This window comes from Hippopotamus amphibius, chromosome 11 (genome assembly GCF_030028045.1).
Source record: "Hippopotamus amphibius kiboko isolate mHipAmp2 chromosome 11, mHipAmp2.hap2, whole genome shotgun sequence".
In the NCBI taxonomy this organism is placed as follows: Eukaryota; Metazoa; Chordata; class Mammalia; order Artiodactyla; family Hippopotamidae; genus Hippopotamus; species Hippopotamus amphibius.
Window position 1 is genome coordinate 38,799,611 of NC_080196.1, and position 26,881 is coordinate 38,826,491.

General features: G+C 51.8%; 2 protein-coding genes across 5 annotated transcripts in view; one reads left to right on the forward strand and one right to left on the reverse strand.

Annotated features, from left to right (window-relative positions):
• Positions 1–10,380, forward strand: part of BTBD9 (BTB domain containing 9) — a 404,849-nt gene extending 394,469 nt beyond the window's left edge. For all 4 annotated transcript variants that reach the window (XM_057698346.1, XM_057698348.1, XM_057698345.1 and 1 more), the window contains one exon: positions 9,298–10,380. In XM_057698346.1, the coding sequence (XP_057554329.1) occupies positions 9,298–9,495 (198 nt within the window). In that variant the 3' untranslated portion in view covers positions 9,496–10,380. The remainder of the gene's footprint in view (positions 1–9,297) is intronic.
• A 5,832-nt stretch (positions 10,381–16,212) lies between these two features.
• Positions 16,213–26,881, reverse strand: part of ZFAND3 (zinc finger AN1-type containing 3) — a 342,068-nt gene continuing 331,399 nt past the window's right edge. Inside the window, exon 6 of the mRNA XM_057698349.1 lies at positions 16,213–18,525. Coding sequence (XP_057554332.1) covers positions 18,371–18,525 — 155 coding nt within the window. The 3' untranslated portion in view covers positions 16,213–18,370. The remainder of the gene's footprint in view (positions 18,526–26,881) is intronic.

Here is a 26,881-nt window from a genome sequence, read left to right on the forward strand (position 1 = left end):
AAGAAAATACCACTACAACTCTAGGGCCTGATTAATTGAGAGCGCAAATCGCTCTCCCCAGAACTCTGGAGTGTGTACACATGAAAAAAGGTGGTCAGGAATTCTGGAACTGCTGGGGTGATGTGGTTTTTTCCCCCTTACGCCATACAGCATGTGGGATGTTATGCTCTTAGTCCCCCAACCAGGGATCAAACCTGCGCTCCCTGCAAGGGAAGCACAGAGTCTTAACCATTGGACCGCCAGGGAAGTCCCTGTGATATCTTTTGGAAAGGCTGTTTTCCAGAACCTTCCAAGCAGTGGAGTTGCGGTTATTTGTGAGTGCCCTGGCCTGTGTGAAGATGGGAACGTGACATTGGAAGGTTAAAAAAACTGTTGCCATACATAAGCAGTGTCACCAAGAAGCTCACTCCCATACCTAGTACGAAAAAATACTTGTGCAAAACTGTTGGTATCCTGTCACCCCTAAGCAATGCTGACAAGTTGTTGCTCACAAGCTGGAAATGTCTCCCTGTGAAATGGGTTCCGTAACTGAAAACCATGTTTTGGGCTGTTCAGATATACATACGTGAAACTTTGGTTTTAAAGTGCTCTGCTTTATTGGAAACAGTCTTCATTTTTAAAGGAACAAAATTAAAACATCTCTAGAGTCTAAAGATGGACTCGTAACTCGTTCCTGAGACGTGTGTGAGAAGATGTACCCGTCAGGCGCAGTTACTGCTTGCCGAGTGTGTGTGTGATGCTGCCACGCCACCCACGCAGAAGGAGAGAGGACGTCTTCAGAGTGTATAACTCAGAAGCCACGTCTCTGTGTCTGACTTATGGGCAGGTATCATTGAGAGGTAGGTATCTATTTTATAAAGATACATCACCTCATAAATGTAAGTTGAAAGCTTGGCTCAGAAATCCTATTTGTATTGGTTGGCATGAAAGCAGTCTGTGAAAATTACTCAGCAGGAACCAGAAAGGCGAGGTAGAGTCAACTGATCAACACTTATTAAATTTTCCTGATTTCTGCTACAGCTCATGGTGGACTCTGAGCCCAACCTGGGAAAATTAGCAGAGGCTTCTTTGCCTTTAAAAACCTTGAGGACACGTTGAACAAAGAGTGCTCAGGGAACCCCTCTAATAAAGGCGGCAAACAGTGGCCAGCCGAGGAATTCACCTGTTCCCCCAAGAAGGGGCCAGCACATTTGTATACATCCTTTCCAGGGTTCACCCCAGATGATCTCAAACATGTCGAGAATTATGGCTCCCAGAGAGGAAAGGCAAAGTGGTAATAAACAGCAGCTACAAAAAAGGACACGCGGATGGTGGCTCAGGCTGTGTCGGATTCATACACACGACTACATTGCAAATTAACCGGCTCCTCTCAGGGGACGGATCCAGAGGCCACTGAAGCTGGTTCAGCGAAGGTGCCCCTTTGTGAGCAGCGGCCATCAAACAGGCTAATGGGAGACATGATTGCCGAAAAGGGAAGGGAACGCGGTGCGGCGACTGGGGTAATGCTTGTGCGTAAATCAGTAGCGCGGCTCTGCCCTGTATGCCTCATTCACTCTTGGTCACGTCCTTTCCGAGGGGTATCACGGTCTTAGGAAGGTTCGGAGGAAAGAAATTGAATCACACAAGCTTCTGAGCGAAGAGAAACTCGGGACTGGGCTGTTCCACAGAGAGGGAGATGTGGGGAGAGAAGCTTGGGGGTGCTCGGGACAGGCGGCGGTTTCCAGGTGGCCCGCGGTTTCCAGATGGCCCCCGGTTCTGCCCCTCGTGGCAGTGTCGGCTCCTCCAAGCAACAGCGACCTCACTCAGTGTCTGTGTGAAAAGAGCAGAGGCATCTCAGCCTCTCTTCCCTGTGTACCTCTGCAGGGGGCAGCAGGCAGCTTCGGGCCGGCCCCCACCACTTGGCCACCAGAGAAGGTGCCAGTTTCCCCAGGAGAGGCTCGCTTTCCACCCCTGCTCCCGTGAAGAGAGTCAGGACCGCCCACAGGCCCCCTCTCTGGATGGCCGTTTGCAATGACTGCACATCCGAAGGGGCCCGGCGTCCTGAGAGGAGAACCCCAGCCTTGCACCGGACGATGGTGGTGAGGTACAGACGCCACCATCATCTCCCGCATCTGCCGTGCTCCAGGACCTGGCTGGGCGTTGGCTTCGCACTGCCCTCAGGTTAGGTTCAAGGCCAGTGGGTTGGATTATCGACTGAGACAACTGAGCTGGCACGGTGTTGTACGGAAGGTGGGGGGGGCGGAGCCCCAGGCCGTTATCTGGAAGTCCTCCCTGTCCCTTCTGCCTGCAAGGCCACGCCTGCCCTGTCGTCAAGGCCTAGTTTATGCACAGCTTCCTCCCTGGCCTTCCCTTCCAGGCAGAATTAATTTCTCACACGCTGTCGTACTCCTGCTCACTTGCTATCATGCTGTCTGTGTGAGGAGGCATCCTGATATGGAGAGAGCACAGATTCTGGAGCTGCTCCGCCCTGAGGGGGAATCCCACGCGCCACTCTTGGGCTGAGTTCCATCTGGTCAGAGGTCCTGACAGCAGGGACTGTGTGATCTAGCGTCAGGCCGGTGTTTATGCTCAGTGAGGTCGCTGAAGTTTAAAAATCAAAAGCCATGAGAGTAAGGCTCTGAAGGTGAGGCCCCTGGTGCTTGGCTGAGCCTGGAGCCCCCTCAGACCCCACTGCTGCGCCCACTGTAGCAGCACAGTCCCCCAGCCTCTGTTTTCCCAAAGGATCCTTAGAGGCTGTGAAGAAGCCTTTCCTCTCCTGTGTCAGTCCTGTCAAGCCTGTTATCAGGTTCTGTTGTTTATTCTTTAAAAACGAATCTTTCCTGTTTATCCCAAATTGCTATGTTCTACCTCAGGGGATTTCAAGTTTAAGGGTTTATTGTCATCTGCTTTCTTTCTTCAGACACTTTATTATTTGTCACCACAGATGTATCCCTTTTGTAACATTTTTAATTCAAGAAATACTTAATTTGGGGGGACTTCCCTGGTAACTCAGTGGTTAAGAATCCTCCTGCCAGTGCGGGGGACACAGGCTGGAGCCCTGGTCCAGGAGGATCCACATGCCACGGAGCAACTAAGCCCATGCACCACAACTACTGAGCCTGCGCTCTAGAGCCGGCATGCTACAACTACTGAGCCCCCACACCGCAATTACTGAAGCCCGTGCGCCTAGAGCCCGTGCTCCACAACAAGAGAAGCCACCGCAACAAGAAGCCTACGCACCGTGCTCCACAACCAAGAGTAGCCCCCGCTCGCCACAACTAGAGAAAGCCCACACGCAGCAACAAAGACCCAATGCAGCCAAAAATAAAGTAAATAAAATAATTTTTAAAAAAAAGAAACAATTTTTTAGGAGTCTCCTCTGTCGGGAGACCCTGGCTCCTCCCCTCAGGTCCAGGCCAGGCCCTCGCCCCATCCTCTGAGCCATAGCCTCTGGCTCCCGCCGTCCCCGCTCCCCACCTCCCCGCTCCCTCCTTCTTTGTCACCACGCTGGCTGCTGGCCGCTGGCCGGGGAGCCCACAGTGGTCACCCTTCTCCTGCACCAGGCCTCCCTCCTCTGACCCCTCCTGCCTGACGGCCGCATCCTTCCCGGCTTAGCTCAGGAGGCATCCCCTGCTCCACGGGCTGACTGGGGGTCCCTTCTCTGCACACTCATGTCTCCCTGTGTGGCCAGAGCCTGTCCACTCGTGTGTCTCTGTCCTCACTGGGTGGCGTGCCCTCCGAGGGGGCCAGGATTCACAGGAGGGGGTGCAGGAGGTGCCTCGTGCTTTGGAAAGAAGGGAAGGAGGGAGGAAAAGAAGGCACCTCCTGACCTCTGAACCCTCCTCACACGTTTGGCTCCTCCAGCCACGCCTACTGTGTATGTCACCTCGTCCCGCCCCCCCCCCACCCCGGCACATGGAGGTGCTGGTCCTTCTCCAGCTTGCCGCCCTGAGCCTGCGCATTCTCTCCTTGCTGCACACTCTACCTCCGCACCCATCTTTCCATTTGTAAAACACCCTTTTTCACTTGGATCTTCACCACATGGTTTGTGACTTACATACAAAGTTAACTGTTTCCTATGTGTTGCCTTTGACTCGGCAGAGCCCTCTTGGCTCTGGAGATGCTCAGGGAACCTCCATCAAAGTTAATTGGCCCCTTCGTGACACCAGTGGGACTCCGGGGTCACAGCCTAAAGTGCAGCCCTGACATGGCCTTGGTTCCTCACGTCCAGCCACAGAGGCTCAGCCAGGCAGCCAGTGGCTGGGGCTTCCAGGGGCTCCCGGTTTCCCCCAGCTTGAAGGGCAGAGCTTACACTGCACTCTGCAGGGTCAGGGAGAGGCGTGGCTGTGATTTCTCCAGGAGGAGCATCCACAGGAGGACACTGAAACAGTACTACTGTTAGGTATGTTGGAAATTATAGCCATTTGCATTACTATTTTAAAACAGGTTGGTTAAGTGGGCTAGAGACGGTTGTGCAGTTAAGTCATCCAAGTTAGAGGAATGGGAGTAACAGTGGAAACGGGGTAGCAGCAGGGGTCTGGCCACCAGCAGTATTGAGTGCTCACTGTAGACACATCCTTCAGGCTTTTTATGAGCACAGCGTGGAGCAGAAACCCACCCTGCCCCTCAGGACAGCGACGCCAACAGGGACCCTCACTTAGGTGAGAACCAGACATTAGTCAGAGGCCAGCTGCACTGAGATCTTTTTTAACTTTGTTTTTCAATCCAGGGTTTTTATTGATTTGTTTATTCTTATGTGAGGCCCTGAGTGGGAGACAGGACGGCCACGCCTCGGTCCTTGAGTCAGATAGGAACTGACAGCTCAGGACACAGGCAGGAGGAGGGGCTCAGCCTTGGGCCCTGGAGCCTCACAGGCTGGCCTAGAAATTAAGAGACCCGAAGGGAGGTTCGCAAGAGCACAAGGAGAGAAAAGCCATTCACTGGGAAAGGTAACACGGAGCAGGACAGTGCAAGTCGGCATGAGCCTGGGCTCTGAGGAGCGAGGCGACGTCACCGGCGAAAGGCATGATGGGGTGGGATGAGGCGCTCGGGTCAGAACAGGGACGGTGCTGTACGATGCATCGCTCAGAGCAGATGGAGACACGGGCGCTGGGCACGAGGGATGACTGGGGTGTGTTGAGAAAAGGAAGGATGTTTAATTGTTTACAAGGTGGTCTAGGGAGAGGAACCACTGGGAGTGCGGGGTTAGGGGTGCAGAAGCTGAAGTGTGTTCTGGGGGGTCGCCTCCACAGCCCCATCCCGTGCTTTGAAAGAGGGGCGCTCATAAAGCGAGAGACTAGCGGTGACCCGCCAGAGGATGGTCTCGTCACTTCAGAAGCTCAGACAGTGTGGAGCTGGTGGAGCACAGGAGAGTAATACTTGCTGCTTAGAAGAGGATTTTCAAATTTGCCATGAGTAGTTCAGGTGAGAGCTGATGGCCCAGTTTTTAAATCCCCAGAAAAGGCCCTCCCATCTGGCTTTTGACAGGTAAGCACCTACATCCGGGCCCAAGGGGGGAGATTTGATATAAAAGGAAGAGAGAAAGAAAAGAAAAAAAGAGAAGAAAAGGAAGGAGAGACTGGGGGCTGATTCGGGTCCCCCGGAAGCAGCACCAGCCTGAGCTTTAAGGAGAGAAATCAGCTCACTCTAAGAGAAAACAGACTGTGCCCATACAAAGAGGATGCATGGTCTCAGTTAGTCTTCATATTAGAGTTTGAAAGGTGAAATTGGAAACAGTAGTAGATAAATGAATTGAAGTGGGAATATGGAAAAAATAGTGATGCAGGAAGGTAAGCACGGAATTTATATTTTAAGTATAATTTCACAGTTGATATTACATTTGTCTTCTTCTCTGTGAACCTGATTCTACAGAAGAAGGGTATGCGTGCATGGTGCATGTGTGCCTGTGTGTGTGGTGTGGGTGTGCACGGTACATGTGCTCAAGCTGTGGAGGCTGTAGAGCTCCCAGGAGGAAGCAGGGCCAGCCCAGTCCCCCCAGCTCTCTGCCCTTCCTGAGCCCCCTGCAGTCTCCTCTTGCCCTTTCTCAGGGAGAGTGGTAGGTGTCCAGGCCTGCCTGCATCCTGCCCACTCCCGGGGTACCAGTGCCTTATCCTCTACAGATAGGCCCTTATCCAGGACTCGGGAAACATGGGCACATCCAAGTTCAGTGGCTCCTCTCCAGCTAGCAGGCCCCTCGAAAGGAAAGGGTGGGCCTGACCCAAGGAGAGTGAGGGTTGAGCTCTCGTGGGAGCACTGGGTGGCCAGGGCTAGGAGTTTGGCCCTGTCCCTGTGCCACATGGCCTGCCTCTCACAGCTGTCCACACAGGCCCAGGCACCTACCAGTCCTTTCCGAGCACATCACTGCACACCAGTTACATGCTTATAATTTAGCCTCAGCATTTGCAGCTAAGTTCAAGGACAGCTTTACAACAACTTGCATCATCTTATCTAGGGCTGGTTTAGGAGAAGTTTGGAGACCAAAGGGAGAAAACCCTTGGGATACAGTAGCACAGGTAGGAGAGCCGTGGCCCTACTAGGTGTTTGTCCAGGATGCTCTGGTTCTAGCAGCTGGTCTTCTTCCTCCTGGTCCCCCAGCCCCAGCCAGTGGTGGCCTCCGGCTCCCTCAGCCTCAGTTCCTGTTATGTTTACTGGCCCAGCACACCACTGTCTCTGTCTTGTGCTGTCGGGCCCCTCAGGAATGGGCACTCACCCCTAAACCCTATTCCAGCACATCATGGAGTGTTTCTGCTCCAAAGCCCTCACCGGCCCTGTCGCCAGCTTTCCCCTCCCATCACAGTTTGCCACTCAGATCTTTTCAGACATCACTTGGCTCTTTCCTCCCCAAGGTCTGCACTCATGTCATTCCTCTTGCCGGGGACACTTCTAACCCTAAAATGTCCTCACCTTCCCTCCAGCTCCTGCCTGTTAACTTTTAATTTTATTGAGGTGTAGCTGATTTACAATGCGTGTTAATTCCTTCTGTACAGCAAAATGACTGTTATACATATATATACACACATTCTTTTTCCTATTCTTTTCCACTATGCTTTATCACAGGGTATTGAATACAGTTCCCTGTGCTCTACAGTAGGACCCTGTTGTTTATCCATCCTGCATATAATAGTTTGCATCTACCAACCCCAGACTCCCAGTGTTTCCCTCCCCTGCACCACCCCCCGACCTTGGCAACCACAAGTCTGTTCTCTATGTCTGTGAGTCTGTTTTTGTTTCACAGATATGTTGATTTGTATCGTACTTTAAATTCCACATATAAGTGATATCCTATGGTAATTATCTTTCTCTTTCTGACTTACTTCACTTAGTATGATCATCTCTAGGTGCATCCATGTGGCTGAAAATCTTCCTGTTAACTTTTTTTTTGGCCACACCACACTGCTCTTCAGGATCTTAGTTCCCTGACCAGGGATCCAACCGCACGCTCAGCAGTGAAAGTGCGGCCACTAGACCCCCAGGGAATTTCTGCCTATTAACTTTTAAAGGGACTCTACTGAGGGCTTAGAGTCTCCTCAGTGCTATGAGCAGTGGCCTTCAAACATTTTGTTTGCATATCCCCTAAAAGAGCTTTGGGAAAAAAGTGTAACTTTTTCAACACTTTAAGGTTGAGAAGTAAAACATTTCTTCATAAGTTTAAATACAATTATTTTTGTTAATATGAGATACAAAAAAATAAACATTTTAAAAGATGGAAGATGAGGACTAATTATTAGGAGTACATATTTGATGACATGATTTGCTAAAATAGATTTTAACCAACTCATTGAATAAGGCCCACCAAATCTGAAAGTAATTGTGTAAATTATTCATGGGTTTTAGCCAGTGTATTTTGAAAATGTTTTCATAATTCTGGAAAAATTCCAGCTACATTTAAAAGAATTACATAAGTCACATATACAGCTCAGTTTTGAATTCAGAACATCTCAGGCCAAACTTCACCCTCACAGGGACCCAGGAGGCATCAGGGCCCATGACTCATGGGCAGCGATCCCCATCCAGGGCCTGGCAGCCGTGTGAGGGAGGTCCGTGCGCCCCCAAGTGTGCACCGTAGCAAGGGCAGCTGAGGTCTGTGCTTTGCTTCTGTGAGGTGGGGAAGTGTGTTATGAATTCAGTCACGTTCTCAGGCAGTTTTAGAAAATACAGAATTTGAGGATCTGGAAAATGACTCCCTTAAAACTGCCAGCGTGCTCCTTAGAAAGTCGACCTGTGTACCCCAGACTGAAGACCCCCACCTCAGAAGATGTGATTCTCCTCTGCAAAGAGCTCAGGACAGACACCAGAGAGCAGGGACCCCAGAAGGATCTGGTTGTTAGACAGTGGAGAGAGGAATTTCTGTGTGTGCGCTGGGGAGGGCACCCCTGAAGACCGTCCTCTGACATGGGCTCCCCACGGCCGCCTCTGCTTCCCGCTCCCCGCGCTCACACATGAGCAGTTACCTCTGGTGCCAGGCGTGTCGGGCTCACCCCCACCCCTAGCTGTGCTGTATATTCTCAAGGTCAGAGCCAAGGCTCACCCTTGTGTGAGGAGCTCTGTGTGGTGCGCTGTCTGCTCCGCGGTGTTTCCTGAGGGAGTCAGTGTGGCAGGCAAGGTTCTCTTGGCTCCTGCCGAGGCCGACTCCTCCACGAGAGGGTGTTCGTTCCCGGCTGCTCCAGGTCACCTCAGGTTGAAGTTCCCTCCCCAGCACTGCTGTCCAGGGGATGATTGCACACCAAGAACGTGTTCCCTTCCTGAGGGCACAGGACAAGGTGAGCAGCCGGCTCTTTGGATCCTTGGAGATAAGCCTAGGTCCTCCCCTGGGGATAATGCCCTGCTGGGTTTTTTTTAGAAAATAACTTTATTGCAGCATAATTCACATGCCATACAACTCACCCATTTAAAGCATGTAATTCAGTGGTATTTAGTGTATTGACAGAGTCATGCAGCCATCGCCACTGTGGACCCTGCTGGACTTTCAACCCAACTACCAAGTGCAAGAATCAGTTAATCACTTTAAAAAGAAAGAAAAGCTCCTGAGACAAAAGTGATCCAAAATGGAGAAATCCAGTGGGAATGTTTCGTAGGAATTCATGCCGTGCTGCTTGTAACTCTCAGACCATCAGTCCACTTACTTTCATCCCGACTGACTGAAAAGCGCTTACAGCCATCTAGTTGCTGCCTGTCTACACCAGAGGCGGGGGAGCGGAAGGACCTGCTGTAACTCCTGTGGGGAGTGTCCCGACGCGTGGCGGCTCCGGGGTCAGACGCTGACCCATCACTCACCAGGTCTCTCCTTCCTCTCACCAGGTCTCTCCTTCCTCTCACCAGGTATTCCACTGCGTCCACTTTGAATGCCCGGAGCAGCAGAGCAGCCAGAAGGAGGAAAACAGCGAGGAATCGGGGACAGGGGACACCAGCCTGGCCACTCAGCAACTCGACCCCCACGCCCTGCAGGCCCCCAGCGGCAACTCACTGCCCTCCAGCCCAGGCTCCAACTCGCGCTCACCCAATCGGCAGCACCAATAAAGGAGGCCCACGTGTGGAGTGACTCGGGTGGGCCCAGATGGCGCAGGAACCGTGTCCTCCCCAAGTAGGGATCCCTGTGGACTACCCCCACCCCCCGCCCCCACCCCCGGGAGGAACAGGCCTGGCTGCACAAACGGACACAGAACAGGTTTCCTCCCAAGGACACAAAGGGGCTACTTTGTTCTCCTCAATTTGTTCAAATCAGGCTGGTCTCCAGGGGGAGAAAGTGGGTCTTCCATCTTCATCAAGTCCACCATTAACACCCTACCTCTCTCATCTAACCCCGCAAAGGGCACAGAAGGAAATAATAGACAGGCCCGAGTCGGAATACAAAACGGCACATGGACACAGGAGCGGAAGAGAATACATTAGGCCTTCATTACCTGGGGGCACCGTTAGGAAATGGGTTTCCATAGAGTGTTTACTTTTACGGAGCACATTGTCCTGGCAACTAAACGATTTTTATTTCTTTTAGTTATTCTCCATTTGCTGAATCATAGGTGTTCCAGATCTTTTTGAAAGGCTCAAACAGCAAATCACTTGTTTTAATCCCTTTTGGCGCTGTAATTTTCCTTCCTTAGTTCTGGACGTTTGAGCGCAAGGTAGAGCCAAGAACGATCGCATGTCTCCTAAACGAGGCACAGATGCAGCCCATCATGGCACCTGGTCTGACAGGGAAAATCCTTTGAGGAAGTTCAACAAAATACACAATGAGCAGATCAATCTGTGGACACGGGAGTTAATAATCACTCGAGTCGCCAGGTTATTAACCTGTCATTCCTGAAATGTATCCAGCCTTTAAGCTTGGGAGGCTGGCTGGGCAATAGTGATTATGCCACAGCTAATTTAATGTTCAGAAGTTTAGATAAATGTTTACCAGCTTCCGGCTGGGCTGGACCTGTCCTCGATTTGCACAGGTTGGTGGAGCCGTGTGGGGGCAGCCATCCTGCCTCAGTGCCAGGAATGCAGAAATGGGCCTTTCCCTCATGGTGGTGATCGATGGTTGCTGTTTTTCCCCCAGACCGTAACACTCAGCCAGGGATTGAAAAAAATCAGTTCTAAGAAGCTTTCCTTTTAATCCTCATTGAAACGATCTCATCGGACAGTTGTCGCTTGATCTGGCTCTGTGTGTCTGAGCACTTTCCATCCCAGTGCTAACTGCCCCGTGTGACTTGATCAGATTGTGTCTGGCTTTTTGCTCACCCAGATTCTCCCATTGGCTGGCTGTTGAGATCAGGTCCTCTGCACACCCGGCTTGGAGGAGGGGCGGGGGTCCTTTCTGTCTTGGACATGGATGGTCCTGGGTGTACAGAGAGCCACTGGGTCAGCTGTTGCCTCCTAGTATGACGTAGTGGTGAGTGATTGCTCAGTGTTGGAATAGGAGGGTGATGTCAAGCTGCGTGATTAGAGGGGAAGCTTGTCTTTCTGCGCGTCTCCCTCGGTGCCCTCGACTCTCTGATCTCTGTCTGCGTCCCCCTCAGTGGGGTGAGTGAAACCCCAAGGGGGGCCAGCTTTTCACAATGGCGGGGGGCTGCGGTAACACACGGTGGAGCCGCCCTCTCGCTCACAGTGGGCGGGCGGCCGCGCTCTGTGGCCGCGCTGCCTCCCTCGGCATCCAGCCCTGGTCACCAGTTAGAGCTGAGAATTCCTGTCCACTCAGCACCTCCTCCAGAGGTGCATTCGCTGCTGATGGGGTAACAGGAGGAGCGGCGAAGTCAAACAAGGGCAGGGTGGAAATGTTTTGCAGGTATCATCCATTCAAGGGCTTCTTTTCAAACTCTGAAGTCACCTGTCCAGAGAGGAGTCCTGGCCTGGAGGCTGGCACTGCTAACCTGGGGAAGTGGGGTGGGTTGGGGGAGGGTCTGGAGCCCCTTCAGCTCCGCTGCCCCAGCAGCACCGTTCTCCATCCAGGCACAGGTAACTAAATGCCACCTGGCCACTCAGCCTCACACCTGAAGAGGCAGGAACTGTGCCCTGCCTGGCCAGTGGCTCGCACCCCCGTCCTGTCCCCTGTGAATTCTCTTTGGTGTTTGTTCCTTCCAGGTCTCTGCCCTGAGGTCTGTCTGGAGAGGACAGAGCTTGTCTCCCTCCCTGCTCCTCCAGCACTTCAGACGCCCCTTGTTATCCGATAAAGGGCAGGAAGGGGGCTGCGAGGCAGTGTTGACGACAGGGAGGACTGAGGCCAGTTCTGTGCAGCGGTGTCGCTGCCCCTCCCTCCGCAGCTGCCGCCCCTGAGACCCCCTGATGGTCTGGAGGCCTGACTTGGAGGAAGGCCGGCTCTGCTCAGCCTCCTGTCACCAGGCAGGGGCTCTGCCTTCCTTGATGAGCCTTGTGATTTGGGGAACAAGGGCTCTCCCTGTACTCCTGGCTGGAGGGGCCTGGAGACCCCAACTGAGGTGCGACACACCAGACACGTCGCCAGGGAACGGGGGATGAGTGGGCAGCCCAGAAAAAGTCCTCAGGTGACTGGCATCCTGCAGAGCCCTGGCTGGTCCTGTGCAGGACTCCCCCTGCCAGGAGCCAGCCGGACCAAAATGGTCCCCACACTCCATGGAGAGACCAGTGGAGCTAAACGGGAGTGCGAGTGAGGAGACCCAGCTCCAAGGAGCCGCAGACGCCCGCTGAGCCCTCAGCCCAGCAGAGGGTGGAGCTGACTCCCCCGGAGCTGCGGGTGCTCGGCAGGAGGCCTGGCCGAGCTATGAGGGGGCAGCGGCAGATGAGGGCCCGTGGCTCCCCTCCACCCCACGAGGTTGCGGCCCCACGGTGTCTGGTTTGAGGAGGTCAGGTAAGGTAGACGGAGGGTGCTTGTGGCCTCTGGCCCTTTCCTGTGAAACAGCTTGGTAACCACTACCCAGGTAGAGAGAGAGAACACGCAGAACCTCCCGCCCTTCATTTTAGGTCATGCTTTGTAGGAGAGTAAAATGTAAACTTTGTTGGGGCTTTCGGGGAAAGCCTTCAAAGTCACCTTCTGGTAGCTCTTGGAGGGCTGGTGCTGAGCACGGCAGGCGGGGCATGTGCTGCGTGGCGCCCCAGTCAAGCCAGGCTTAAAGGCCTGCTGCCAAGCACTTTGAACTTGAAACAGGTGTAATAGTATCACACACATATACACACACTCATCTTCCCATAGTCTCAGCTCTTTTTCCATTTTTCTTCTGATTTTAGTTAGAACCATGAGCCCATGATGGATGTGGGACTCTTCTCAATTGCTCTTTAAATTGTCACTTTTTTAATCTTAGTAAATGAAGTGTTGATTCCTGACAAATACATTAAAAGTGTTTTATTCCTAGAAGATTTGGGAAAAGAAAATTATTTTCAGCAAGAGTGGGATGTGTTTGTTAGACTGATTCCTTGGCCAAGAAAAAAGTAGCTTTTGAATTGTGCAAAAAATTGCTCAGCAGTTACGCTGTCGCCCCAACTGTCAAACCACTGTGCAGACCGTGTGGACCCAGTCAACTTCACCTTTATTTAATTTAGAAGAAAACAAAACTGTAATCACTTATCCTTTCCAGAGCCACGGGGAAAAAGGAAGGTCTAATCTGTGATAAAAAACAGAGCATCCTGTGTGCTGAGGCCATTCGGTAATAAAGAAAGAACGTTCCCCGTTGCGGGCTTCAATTAAGAACCTCCCTTTGGACAGAGAAGAAAGGTGTCAGAGGAGGAAAAGAAAATTAAATGTCTCCTTCTAGGAGTTTTTCCTTATTAGTGAGTAGCTGTTTTTTCCTGGCACTATCATTTCACTCCTGCATTCCACGTGGGTGGCCAGCTCCTCGGTGCCCGGACTGGAGGTGCTGTGGCTGCAGTGGTGCAGGCCACACTCTTTATTTCTGTGGCTACAGCCATTGATTCTGTGTGTTTGTCCTGACAACAGCTCCAGCAGGAGTTCAGTGCTCATTAGTGGCCCTAGGAATTTAAAATGCAGTTTGTGGTTCTGTGCCACCATGGTTTTTATTATTATAATGTTAAATTAGAAGTTGTCCTGGGGCCTGGTGTTTGCTCAGGAGTTTCTAGAGGAGGAGGAGGGATGTGCAGGGTAACTAGGATGTGCCCGTTTCTCCTCCTGGAAGCTGACCTGGTCATACCTGGTTACTGGACAGGATCCTGAGGCCCTGGTGTTTTGCAGAAAATAAATGGAAACGGTGGTGAGAGGGTTTGGTCAAAGAGTAAACCAGCTTCCGATACACCCCAGCCCTGCCGCTGTGCAGGGGGTGGAGAAAGAGGACATGGTGATTCTGCTGGTTTCCATCAGACTGGCCGCAGGAGCCGTCGCACCTCAGCAGACTTGGGGAACTGACTTTCTGCCAGACTGATGCGGGCCAGGACCTGTCTCCACTGCAGAGGTGAGGATGGGCGCACGCTTTCGAAAATCACTGTTCTCTTTTTAAATTACTTACTTAAAAAATTGTTAAAGTAGTAATGCTTGTGGAATAACCCAGCAGAGGCGTGAGGGTACCCTCCCTCTCGTCTGGCTGTGAGTCGCTCTTGACCTGGGCCTGGTCGTTTGCTTCCTCTGTGACTATCCAGATGGGCAACAGAGCCCCCTGGCCCTTGGCCCCCACCCGCCTTCGCTACACCCTGTCCTCTCCCAGCCAGAAGGCAGACTCAGAAGGAGGCCCTCCAAACCCATCAAGTTAGTTTCTGCTTTTTTTTTTTTCCTTTTTGAAGGACTCAGATATTCCCCCAGAGGTCTCATGGCCTAAAGACTCAAAATCATTCACCTGTAATTTATGATAAATGTCTGGAGCATTTACCATTTGCATCCCAAGTATTTATAGCCCTGAGCTCAGAGCGGGAGGAGAAGGCTGCCTACACCTGCTCCCACTATTGTCTCCTTTTGGCCGTCCCTGCAGCTGGGACAGCTGAAGACTGCCACCACTGAGAGCCAGTGGCAGGAGGAGCTGAGAGACCTGTGAGGTGGGATCTGAGCCCTGGTGCGTGGGTTTCCATGGATGCCCTGGGAGCACGGGTGACAGTGTTACAACCTGTCCATCTGTCGCCAGCTAGCCCCCTCCTGCCACATGAGCCCCCCAAGGGTTTGTGGCTCAGGACAGGGAGGGCACCTGAGCAACAGGGGGGTGGACAGGACAGGACTGGGCTATCCAAGGTCACTCGTGGGGGGAGGTGGCTTCTGCCTTCCACCCTGTGTACAGGCGGCAGGCTGTCCTCCCCGATGGCTGCTTCCAGCCCCGGGCTCCTGGTTTACTCCCAGCTGCTATGGGAGTTTTCCCTCTCAGACCTGCCCCAGGCAATGGGTCCCTGTCAGTGGCCGTGGGTGCTGACAGTGAGATCGAGAAGCCTGTGGGCAGGGATGGCAGGGAGAACAGAGCTGCTGACCGGCCGAGGCCAGCTCAGAGCTCCCCCAGGCCTTGGGGCCCGGCTTCTCCCAGCCGCCTCCTGCAGAGGGCAGCTCCCGTTCCCAGAGCTCCCTTCCAAAAGGAGCCTGAGAGGCAGCACCAGCTCTGAGAAACAGCCAGGAGTCTGTTCGACTCTCCCAGCACTAAGGTCCCGAGGCCACCCGTCTCCACCCCCGTACCTAGAAAAGCCAGAGAAGGGTGAGGCCCAGACTCAGCCTCTGGACTAGGGGGCGGGGAGGGGTGGCAGGAGCACCTCAGGGTGGCTGTGGGGCTTGGCCCACGAGCTAATCATGCCAAACGTTGTATGACCTGAATTCACCAAAGAATACAGACCTCCTCTGTAAAGGTTGGTGAGGGCCTTGCAGGGCCTCTGAGATGGGAGGGCAGGGGCCATGCGGGGCCAGGGATGGGGAACGGCTCTTCTGAGCCATCTTCAAAGGAGGACTTTGTCCAGAAGCCCAAAGGGCAGTGCTGCTGTTTGAAATGTGTTCATTTGTGGGCAGGATGGAGCTTTATTTTGCACAGCAGCCCAGGTGAGCAAACACACAAACTGTGTTCACAAAAACTGAGTTCACAGCTTTGGGGCTGCAACGTGGGTTCCCTTCAGAAATAAGGCGAAGACTCCTGGGTGTCGTGGTCCCTCCCCCATGGCTGTGTGCTTTTTCTGTCTCTGGGCAGGAGGCAGACAGCATCTGAGCAAGCCCATCTCCTGTGATTCCAGCGAGTCCTCTGTGGGCCTGAGTATCACCCCCTGTACACATGTGGCTGGTGAGGCGTGGCAGTCAGTAAGAAGAATGTGGGCCCATGCTGTGACCACAGCTCTGCAGCACCTCTTCTCAGAATTCCTTTCCAGGCTCCTGGGCACAGCAGACTCCAGTCACAACCTTTCTGTACAGAGATGGTCTAGTCCATCTTAAGGCATATGAGGTGACCCTCTACACAGCATCTGCATCATTCTGATCGTCCGTTCTGGGAATCCTTCTCCTCCAGGCTTGTCCTTGGTTAAGTTGGGTCTTAGATGTGCCAGGACCCAGGCATACCCAACCCACGCACACCTAGGGGCCCTCAGGGCAGGTGTTCATTTTTTCCCATTCTCCCCCAGGTATGTAACCTCCTTGCTGCCAGCGAAGCCTGGCCCAGCAGACGCATCTCCACCCCAGGGTCTCCCGAGGCAGAACCACCCAACAGAAACCAGAGGAACAGCTGTGGATGGAGCCTGGACACTTATCAGACCAAGTGAGCCCCAGACAATGCACACAAGCCCTCCATCTCTTTCAGCCTCTGGCCAGGGAGACCTTTTACTCTTTTTCTGGTCATCGAGGTAGCACTTAGGAGAACTGGCAAAATAGAGAAATCCAAACTTTCATACGATTGGTTTAATTTTTTTTTTTCAGCAGGAGGAAAAGAATAAAGTTACAAGATTCTTTTAATATTTTCACAATGTTAAAACTAAAACTGAGCTCTAGGCTATGTGTGTAAGTAAATCTAGAACACAAAAGGGTTAAATAAGATTTTCTCTTTTAAAGATACAAGAATTTAAGCTTTCCTTACATTTAACAAACTTCACAGAACAGATACTGCAGGGGAACAAGCCCTCCCCCCCCCCCCACCCCCCCCCCAGCTCTACCATCAGGAAGTGATCATGGGCTGCGAGCCCTGTGTGCGGCCAGGCTTCCCGGAGAGCCTGCTTCCCATCGCTGCCTGGAAGCAGCAGCCGGTGGGGCCTGAGGAGGGCCGGAAGGGCTCCTGGTGGCCTCTTCATGATCAGAGCTTGGCGGGGGACCGAGGTGGGCCTCGTCACTGAGGATGGCCAGGTACTGGCCAGAGGGCCGTGGCTTGACAACAGTGGTAAACGCAGGCAGACCTAGCCCCTCTGCCCTGGGCTGCCCTAAAGCAAGACGCCGGTCTGGGTCCTGAAGCAAGAATTAAGGCTGGAGATTTTGCAGCGGATTCCACTCTGGTGGGGGTGGGGTGGGAGAGGAGGTTGGGAAGAGCATGATTTCCTAGTTCAGTATTTCCGACCAAAAACATTTGTAGTCGCAGGTATTTAACTGTTAATTTATGGACAGAGTTGAGCAAACATTTGTCGTGGGTATAAAAGGGTAAGTTGCCAGGTTGAACTATTCCAGTAGCCTGTGTGTGGGCAGATCCAAACTAAACTGCCTCTGCAGGAGCCTCTGACCCTCACCAGCCTAGATCACATGGGGCTCTGGGCCCATTCACCCCTGCGCAGGCTTTAAAGGGCATCATCTTCTCCTATCTGCCCACCCCATCCCCACCTGGCCTGAGCTACTGCCTCCACTCAACTCCTCTCTGCCCACTGAAGAGGCACATGCTGAGAAACAGGCCCTCTCCCCACCGGCCTGAGTGAACATCTCTCTCAGGCTGGGCCACGGCCTCGAACCACTGTTCTAGACAGATCAACCTCTGTCCCTGTGACATCTGCTGCCTGCCCCTTACTAAACGTGCTGCGGTAGAAGTGGACTGGTTGCCCTTGGACTACGGGGCTGCACAGACATGAGAGGTGAGGCCAAGGCATTGTCCTCTCGGCCTTGGAGGGGCTGAGCAAGCTCCTGCTGGAAGGGATGGAGCTGCAAGCAGCTCCCAGCACTTCTATTGATTCCTGTTGGCTATGAAACATCTTTTTAAAAAACTCCAATATAGAAATCTAGCTGCAGAGGCCAGTCTGTAGGCCACAGTTGCTGTGCTGCAATTAGCCTTATTTGATCAACTGCCAGATCCCTGCACTTGGCAAATGGCAAACCAGAGCCAGTGGGGTCAGGGTGCGCCCCTGGTCGCCTCTCATGACCAAGGGTCCTGTGTAGAAAAGGTGATTCTCATTTGTGGACTACTCTTGAGTGGAGCTAATTTTCAAAGTGAGGTTACTGTTTCTCTTCTCATGTGATGAGAGAGTTTTTTCATAGCAAGTCAGGTAAAAAATTCTCTTAAGAACCTGCCCCCACCCCCATTTCCTGCTCAGTGGGAGAGCGAGGCCACCACCCAGCCCAGCCACAGGGCCAATCTCAGCAGCGTCCCGTGGCCCAGGCACGCGTGGCCATCAGGTATCCTGGCTACTGGGACTAAGGATAGTGAAGAGGTGAGGGCCGAACACTAACCAGAGTTTCCGGCAAAGCCACGTGCGTCGTGGGGACTTGAACACCAGCTTCTCCTCCTCTACTGACTCAGTCTCCATCTGGAACACTTTCCGCTTAAGGCTTTTTATAAGTTTGACTCCAGCAGTGACAGGTATGTGTTGTTTTAAATCCACTAGCCATGCTCAAAAAAAATATTCTTCATGTTTTAATTTTATACAATGGCTAGCAGGCACCTTAGTAACCAGCCAGAAATCAATTTCAACCACCATCAACCCCTAAACTACAGTACCAGGATGGCTGGCTAAGGAAAGGAAACGGACTGGCTGTAGTCTGACGCGTGCCCAGTACAAGGTGTCTGGCTGACTTTGTCCTAAATAAGGCTAACATTAGTGAACTAAGAACAGCGTCACGTGGCGGCCGAGCCGGCCTTCAGGAGCACCCCTCCCCGATGCGCTGGCAAGAGCGCCCCACTTTCCGGTCCAGTTTCACCATTTTCATGATGGCTTCCTCTCGGCCGCGGCCCATGTGGTCAAACGTACAGTCATGCTGCTCGGGGAGGCGATGCAACATACAGAACACGTAACCTGCAGCAGTGGGAGAAGCAGAGAAGACAGACCATTAGGGTGGCCTCCATGTGCCAGAGCCCAGCGCTCGCTCAGGTCCAGAGGGCAGGAGGGCCGTCCAGTGAATGGACTGGTTGCAGCAGGGGCTCTGGCTGCTGAAGAGCCTATTACAACAGCCCCCCTTTAACAAGACAGCCAGCACTTTAACGGAAGTCCAACGACGTCCTCAGAACAAGCGGCGCATCTGCCTTCAATGCTTTTCTGCCTGGACCCTGAAGGTGGAACCCCAAGGCGACTGCTGCAGTGCCTCCCTCGGAAATGAGTGGGCTCTGAGCCCCTTCCCTCCCAACCCCACACAGGCGGGAGAGCAGAAAGCCGGCAGCTCAGCACTTCCCCAGCTTGGGCAAACTTCAATATCTACCACAAGACACCCACCACTTCTAAGAGGCAGAGAGGGAGGAGAAGTGATTATGGCTTAAATTACATTCTACCTCCTGTAGAACTGGGGCTTGGGGGGACAGTGGCTGTGATCAAACCAAAACTCACATATGAATGGGGACTCTCAAAGGAAAATGGGTTATTTCAAGTGCTGGAAAAGGTATTTCATTTAAAGAGCGGAAAGAACAGAAATGAGCTCCGATCGGCATCTCAGTGGAGCCCGATGCTTCCAACCTCACCTGGTGGGCAGGAGGTGAGGCCTCCGCACTCAGGCCTGCCTGCCTGCCCTCCCCTCCTGGGAGTGGAGGAGGCTGCAAAGCTGCCTCTCTGGGGCAGAGATGCTGCAGAACAAAGAGTTGAGGGGAGGCCAGCAGAGCAGGTAAAGGTACAGGTACAGATGAAACCCCTCTGGTAGGAAACAGTGAGAGGAGGCCCTCAGGGCATCAGCAGAGAGGCTCAGAGGACAAAGGGAACACAGAGCTGTCTCAGGATGTGGCCCATTCCTTCTCCCCTTCTGGTCAAATTCTAGGAGCACTGATGAGCGTGTGGATGTGTGTGGGGGACAGTCACCCGATGTTCCCTGGGTCTGTCTGGCCCATTCTTTCAGGGAAGGGGGCAGGAGGTCTTGGCTGGCTCCTCCTCATCACCTCATCCATCCGCTGTATCTGATCACACCTCCAGGTCCCACAGGCCTAGACCAGGTCCATAGGACCAACCTGTAGTGAGTCGGAATCCCTTCCTAAACCTCCTCTCCCTGTGCACGTGGGGCAGCCATCCCACAGCAGCGCTCCCTGACCAATGCTCTCCTCACTTAATTCTCCAAGAAAACAGCATCTCTTCCAGAGATTCCTCTCTTTTAAGCCCAGACCCCAGCAGCCAGAGGGAATGGGCAGCCACCCCTTGCAAACTGTGATTCATCCCTCTCCTCATCCTTGATTCTTTTCAGAGAAGAGGGGTGGAGGCAGTGATTTTAGAAGGATAGCAGAAGTTGAAGCAAAGACTGGCCATGATGGACAACAATTTCAAAAGCTTAACTTTTAAGATCAACTTTACCCAGCGAGTGTTCCTCAGCTGACATTCATAGCCCTGTTCTGATGCCTTGAGCTTACACTGAGTATGGACACGTGCCCACGGCCCAAGGGCCTCAGTGACCAGGCCAAGCCTGGACCATCCATTGTACGAAAAAACGCATTATTAACTGCTTCCCAGGGAGAGAAGGGCATATGCTGAGTCTAAATTGGGACTAGGTTTAAGGAAAGGAACAGAGATGAAATTTTTGTCTCCTGAGAAGCTGAGCTCCCACTTGGCCCAAAAGCAAAGTTAAGATTAATGAGCTCTTGTGTTATATTTACTGATAAGTTCATTACTTGAAGATACTGGATACCAGTTGTCTTTGTCCTAAAGGATTTCACAGCAGAAGTGTGGATGGCCTCAATATGCATCCTGCATCTAACAAGCACGATCATCTTTTTGGAGCAAAGCCCACCTAGTCGGGGAGAACCTGCTGTCAGGTTAGGGTTTGGGGTAGAGGCATGGCAGCAGGAAGTGTGTCGCCAAGTCCTGACATATTTCTATACCTTCAGAATCTATAATAAGGAGTGGGAGGACCCCTGCTTCCCTTCCCTTCCTTCAAGATATTGGGATGATGCAGAAGAGGGTCCCAAGGGCTCTCCTCTCCTTCTGATAAAATGGTGCTGGCTGAATAAAAGTAGCAGGAAATGGATTACCCCTAAAATTAACTCAGCCCTGGCTCAGTCTAACACCTCATTAGTCAAAGGCAGACTGGGATGGAGGGGAGAGGCTCTAGCCTCGCCCTCACTATGTCCTCTCACAACTCTACTTTAGCTTGCCTTCTGCCAACTCCTGGGGACCACCAACTCGGTGGGTGGACTTGAGAGCCCCAGGTTCTGTATGGAAAAGGAAACAGCACATGACAGCCACAGAAACTCCTGGATATTTTCTCTACCCACCCAAGGATTCTCCACTCAGCCAAAAACACCTTATTTCTCTACCCAAATTCTGTCAGACACACCATGACACTTGGCTTTGATTTCTGAAAGGCGAAAACCACTGAAAAGCAGGTAAATTTGGAGAGCAGAGCTGGTAATTCACTGGGGAAAAGTCTGGGGGGAATTTTGGAAGGCTAACTTCCCAAGTTGCTGTACTGAAGTTCTTAGATGATATAAATGAAGCTCAAATCCCTCTCCTGTCAGGATCACTCACCAAGTTACATGCTGGAACTTGTCCCAAATGCTGAGTAGGTATTATCTACTGACAGTAGCCAACTGACTACATGTACTTCGGTGTCAGTAGCTGGGGTGGGCTGTTCTGGATACAGGAAAGCGGCCGGGGGTGACTGGTGGGTGGGGTGAATCTTTCTTTTCTTGGTACCCGTAGACCTGTTTCCAGAAACCACTCAAGTGTCATGAACATTCAATTATTCTCTGAATTCTGGAGACCAAGTTGGGCATATGGAGAGAAGTGAGTTCGGGCTGCGGGGGAAGGAGATTATTATGTCAGTGATGAACACAGTTTCAGCCTCCGGCCTCAACACTTCCTCACACAGTTCGTTAGAAACCAAGTGGGGCCTTTCCGGAGCGGGTCAGCCGAGGCAGCGTCCAGAGGAAAAGCAGCAGAAAGGACATGGAATTGATCAGCTGAGCTGTGGTGGGGGCTTTGGTATTATTACCGAGAGTATCATGAAATTCTTTTCCCCAGGTTTTAGAAAGTTATATACCATTATCAAACTCACTCATTCACATATGTACAATTCTTATCTACACCCTCCTTACGGCCCCATAGTTCAGCATCATGTTTAAAAACAACATCCAATATACTTTTGCTTATGATAGCTATATACATACAGTACTTTGGGGGGGGGGGGGCGGACAAGCAGAATGATTCAAAGGATGCCAACCCCCCAAAAGAGAGGAAAACACACACCCAAGGCAAAAGTTTTTGAAACAGTATCAGCCTGCAGTACTAAACATGGTTTAACCTCAGCCCTCTGCCCTGCCATGCCACAACACGACTGCTGCCCGCTCCTGGGAGCCCCGGATCACTGGTTTTCCACGAAACACTGGCCTCGGAGGAAGCCACGGAGCTCCATCAAGGCTGCGGAGCTGTTCTCACTAAATCTGCACAAAACTCAAGAACTTGTGTGGGTGTTTCTTTGTTTGCTGGTGCCAAAGAGCAATTTGGGATGAGCCCTTGATTTAAAGGGGAGGGTGCAGAAGCAGCTGTAAGCACTGTGTCCCATGGCCCACCTTCCAGGCCCCTCTCACCTGCCACTGCCTGGTTCCTAACAGGCTAACAGGCCATCCTGGGTGTGGGGAGAGGAGGCCCGACCAGCACAGGTGAGACCACCAGTCAGCCACCCTCCCGGCTTCATGAGCTATGCTGCAAGGCCTCTGGCAGCTACACCCTCATTTCGAAAAAAATCTTCAACTGAGCAGGCAGCCTCAGGGCTGGGCTGTGTGGGGTTCCTCCCAGGGTGCTGTGGCTGTGGCAAGAGATGGGGTAGAGCAGGCATATGGCAAAAAGTACAATTCAAGACCTCTCTAGATAACCCTCTGTCCCGAAAGGATCCCGTGTGAATGAGAAATGCAGAGCAAAGACATTCAGGTCACTCTCACCCTGAACAGAGAGGCTGGGGGGATTCCTGTAGGAGGACAGGCATTTCGGTGCAGGCCACTCACACTTACAAACAAGCACCCCTGGATTCGGCCCTCCCGGTATAGAGCCAAGAGCCACATAGACCTGAAGATGCTCAACACCTGAAGTCCCTAAAAACGTGTTCCCAACAGAAAATGGATCCAAGGTTCATTCTTCCAAGACTCATAAAGGTCTGACATGCAGGTTTCTAAGCTCATTTGGTGGAAACCAAACTTCAGCTTTTAAAGCTAACATCTGAAAATCATCCACTTCATCAGATGCCCTCATCCATAGCTAAACCTCACCTCTGCTCACAGAGAGATGGGTGTGGGCATTTTGAGCCTATATAGCAAGATTGAGAATAGTCTGGCAAATGCCATCATTAAGTAAAGACGATATAACACCCAACACCTGACTATAAGAGCTGTGAAAGTTGTGACAATATTTCCTGTTTCACTCACCTGTTTACAAAAATCAATGACAATCACTGCTCAAGAGGAACACCCAAGGCCTGAGGAGAAGGGGTCTCTACCTCTCAGCAGTGCTGGCAGGCAGGGCCCTGAGGGCAGCTGAACCAGATAACTGTCCTCATCAGCCAGTTCCCCTTCCCCCTACTGCTCCGCCCTGCCCCCCCCCGCCCCCAAACCTCAGGCACCACTCTGGTGTTGGGGGTGGGGAAGGAGCTGGCGGGCCAAGGGCGGAGCCAACCTTTCATCCTGCAGGCAGTACAGCCCCTACTCTTGGCTGAGGCCCTAGATCTGAACCTTAAGAACTGAGCAGGGGTTGGAACTGTGTTTTTTTCTATGGAATTTCCCAAAGGAGACAAGGAAAGAGATGCCAAATTTCACAAAGTCTGAGCCCTTGACATTTTTATTCAACCCCTGCCAGACAGAAATGTTGCTTATCGGCTTTATCTTGGAGTAAAAAAGCACCATTTAAAGTTGGCAAAACTGGGCAGCTCTGGATACTTACGGACTTTAATTAAACATTTGTTTTCCTGCAGATCCCCGACTTGGGGGCTCTCCCAAAGTAGCCATTTTAGTGAAGCCTCAGACCAGGGTGGACCTTTGGCTCCAGCTGCTCTAGTGTTTTTACCTCACTCACAGGAAATGTTTTACACTTTGTTGCTCATTAGAATTTCAGAATGTCAAAAGTTCAAGCAGAACCTAAAAATAATGACAAGCCTTGGGGACCAAGGCACTGTAAAATGATCTCCAGGTATCAGCCTCAGGTGGTGCGTGTGTGTATGCGCCATCCACACTGGCATGTCTGTCCATGGGTGCCTGCCCACCAGCGACAAGCCCCAGGCAGATGTGTCCAGGTAGGAGGAAAATCAGAGACTGCACCTTGACATTTTTATTCAAGCAGCAAACAGAGCCTACCCAAGACCTTCCAAAGCTTCCTAAGGAACCTAGGTAACGGACCCTCCAAACCTCAACTGTCAATATGTACCATTTGCTATTTGAAGTGTCTATTTCAAACATAAACAACAAATATGCCTGACTCGTGTCTGAAATGGCCCAGCAAGCTCATTAGTATAACAAAGGGAGTCCAACTCGAGGATGGAGGATGCCTTAGAGGCCTGGGACCGGGAAGGTGGGGGGGACTCGAGGGGGGGGGGGGAGTCGAGGGAGGGAGGGAATACGGGGATATGTGTATAAAAACAGACGACTGAACTTGGTGTACCCCCCAAAAAATAAAATAAAAAGATATAAAACACTACAGCAAAAATAAATAAATAAATAAATAAAATATGGTTGCTATCCTAAATTTTTATCTGGAAAAAAAAAAAAAAAGAATCACATTTTTCCAACAACATAAAAGTTTCTTAAACCTAGGACAGCTAACTGAGCTCACAGCTCATCTGTAAGTACATGTTGGGAACAGCAGGCGGCTACAGGAAAGCATTAGCCGTGTATACTCCCACCAGCAGCAATCCCTGAATTACACCACATCCGCTGACCCAACGCCCAAAGGCAGAATTTGTAGCACAGAAATGCATTAAAGGATCTTAATACATTTTATTTCATCAGGCCCAAGGTACAGGCAAAGCAGCTGCAGGTGTTTCAGGAATGGAATCCATCTGTTTTACATTCTCCTCCACCCCTGGCTTTGCATGGTGGAGGGAAAAGCAATCACACTTCAAGAAACAGAAGTGGATCCCAGCTCACTGAGTTAGTGGACACAGTGCTCAGCTGGGCTGGGGAAGAGAACGAGTGGATGGATAGAGTCAGCTGCCCAGGGAGCTGGAACCAAAGCCAGACTGAATCACCAAGTGGGCATCAGTCTGTCTGTTTTCCAAGGCGAAGGAGAGCCTGCAGCTTAGAAGAGCCCAATGTTCTCAACAATTTAATGAAAACCACTAAACAATACCAAGACAGCTCTAAAACAGAAGCAATCATTTGTTTCCCTCAAATCAATTAAAACATCAGTTAGCTACAAGCTAATAAATGCTACAACAAAAAGCAGTGTGACAGAAGACAAAGATATACGAGCCTGTGCAAAGAGCATGTGCGAAGGCCCTGCGAGGGGGGACGCGCTGTGTTACCGCCCAGCTTAATGAAGCTCCCGACACTGTGTACACACGTCAGTTCACCAGTATAAACTCCACCACTCTTGGCATCCTTTACTGCCGTCTCTTCAGACAGCCCCATTCTTGCAAAAACTCTGACTGCTTTCCTCTATGGGGAATGTTCACCCTGTCCCAGGAACATCTCCTTCTATCACCTGACATCCAGAGAACAAGTCTTCCACCCTTCATTCTTGCCTCCACCCAGGAAAAGTCTATTCCTATTTTTGTCACCACAGGGTGTGTGTGGGAGGAGGGGTGGGCCAGGCCTGGGGGACCAGGTACCCACACCAGGAAGGAACCTGTGCCATCAACTCTGACCTGTGAGAACCCTCCCCACAGCAAGCTCTTTAACCCCTCGGTGCACGAGAAGAAGAGGGCTGGCTGCAGGCTCACACTGTGATAGGCTGTTTTATCTAGAGACGAACACATATTTAAAAACTACGAGAAAATGGCTCAAGGCAGTTTCTGCCATAGGAATAATGACTTGCTCTTTCAAACATTTCATTTCAGTAGCTGAAAGCAGCCAGCATTAGCCTTAGAACCTGGGGCACTTCTTAGGATCCAAAAACCCTAGAAGGTGCTTGCACTTCTGGCCTCCTCCACACCCCCCTGCAGCCCCACCTCTCTGGGGCCTCAGGACAATAGTGAGGGTATTGCCAGGAAACTTCTTTTTTTGGGGGGGGGAGACCTTATCCTTCTCTCAGCAGGCTCCTGATTTGTTGGCCTTCTTTTTCAATATTTCCTTGTCCTTTAAAAGATTATCTTCTCAGAGAGGTCTCCTAGAAAACCAACTCCAAAGCTGCAACAGAGGCAAAAGAAACGGCCAAACCCATCCTACCCAAGAGCCGCAGAGGGCAAAGCTTGGGCCCATAGGGGCAGCTTAGTTGCCAGGCTCCTGACACACGGCTCGCCAGAGAACTGTGGACTGTTTCACCACCCCAAAGGCTACACTGGCAAGAGCCAGTGCATCCAAGTCCAGGATGTCCAAGGGGCAATGCCATCAGGGTGTATCAGACCGCAAATGCCATGTGTCTCTCTCTAGAACACCTGGAAAGGAAAGGAATACTTGCCATCTCTGCTGGCCTCTCATTCCACACGCTGGGGTCACACGGGAGGGCAGAGATGACAGAGCAGCACTGGGAGAAACCTCTGGCTCAGCCCCACCCCTGCCACTATGGCACATCCCCTGGGGGAACCTCAAGTTCTCTCTGGATTATTCAGTGAGGAGCTTGTGCTTTGAAGCTCAAGCACTGGATTTGTGTTCCAGCCGCACTGCTTTGACAGTCATGTGGCTGCTGGTAAGCCATTTAGCCTTTCAGCCCTTCAGGTATGTCTACTCTAAACGGGGTCATTATGGGCATTAAAGGCTAGAGCAGCTGAAGCCTCAGCTCAAGGAAGCTCGGCTGTTACAGGGATAGCTCTTCTGGCGGTTGTCACCATCTCACCTTACACAATGCAACTCACTCACCAGGTTTCAAGGCTGGGAGCTCCCTCCTTCCCTGTTCCTTCCCCCTACCCATGTGGCTTTCTTTCTGCTCCCCCCTTTTTTAGACAGGTTTCTGTCTCCTTTGAGAAACTGCTACTGACAAAGAAGAAGCAAAGGAAATCTTCCTCTTAATGTGTTGCACACATTTCCTCTGTCCCTCTCCACAGACCACTGTGAAGACTATAATTGCATGGTAAGTTGACAAGCTCAATAAAGATTTATGTTGA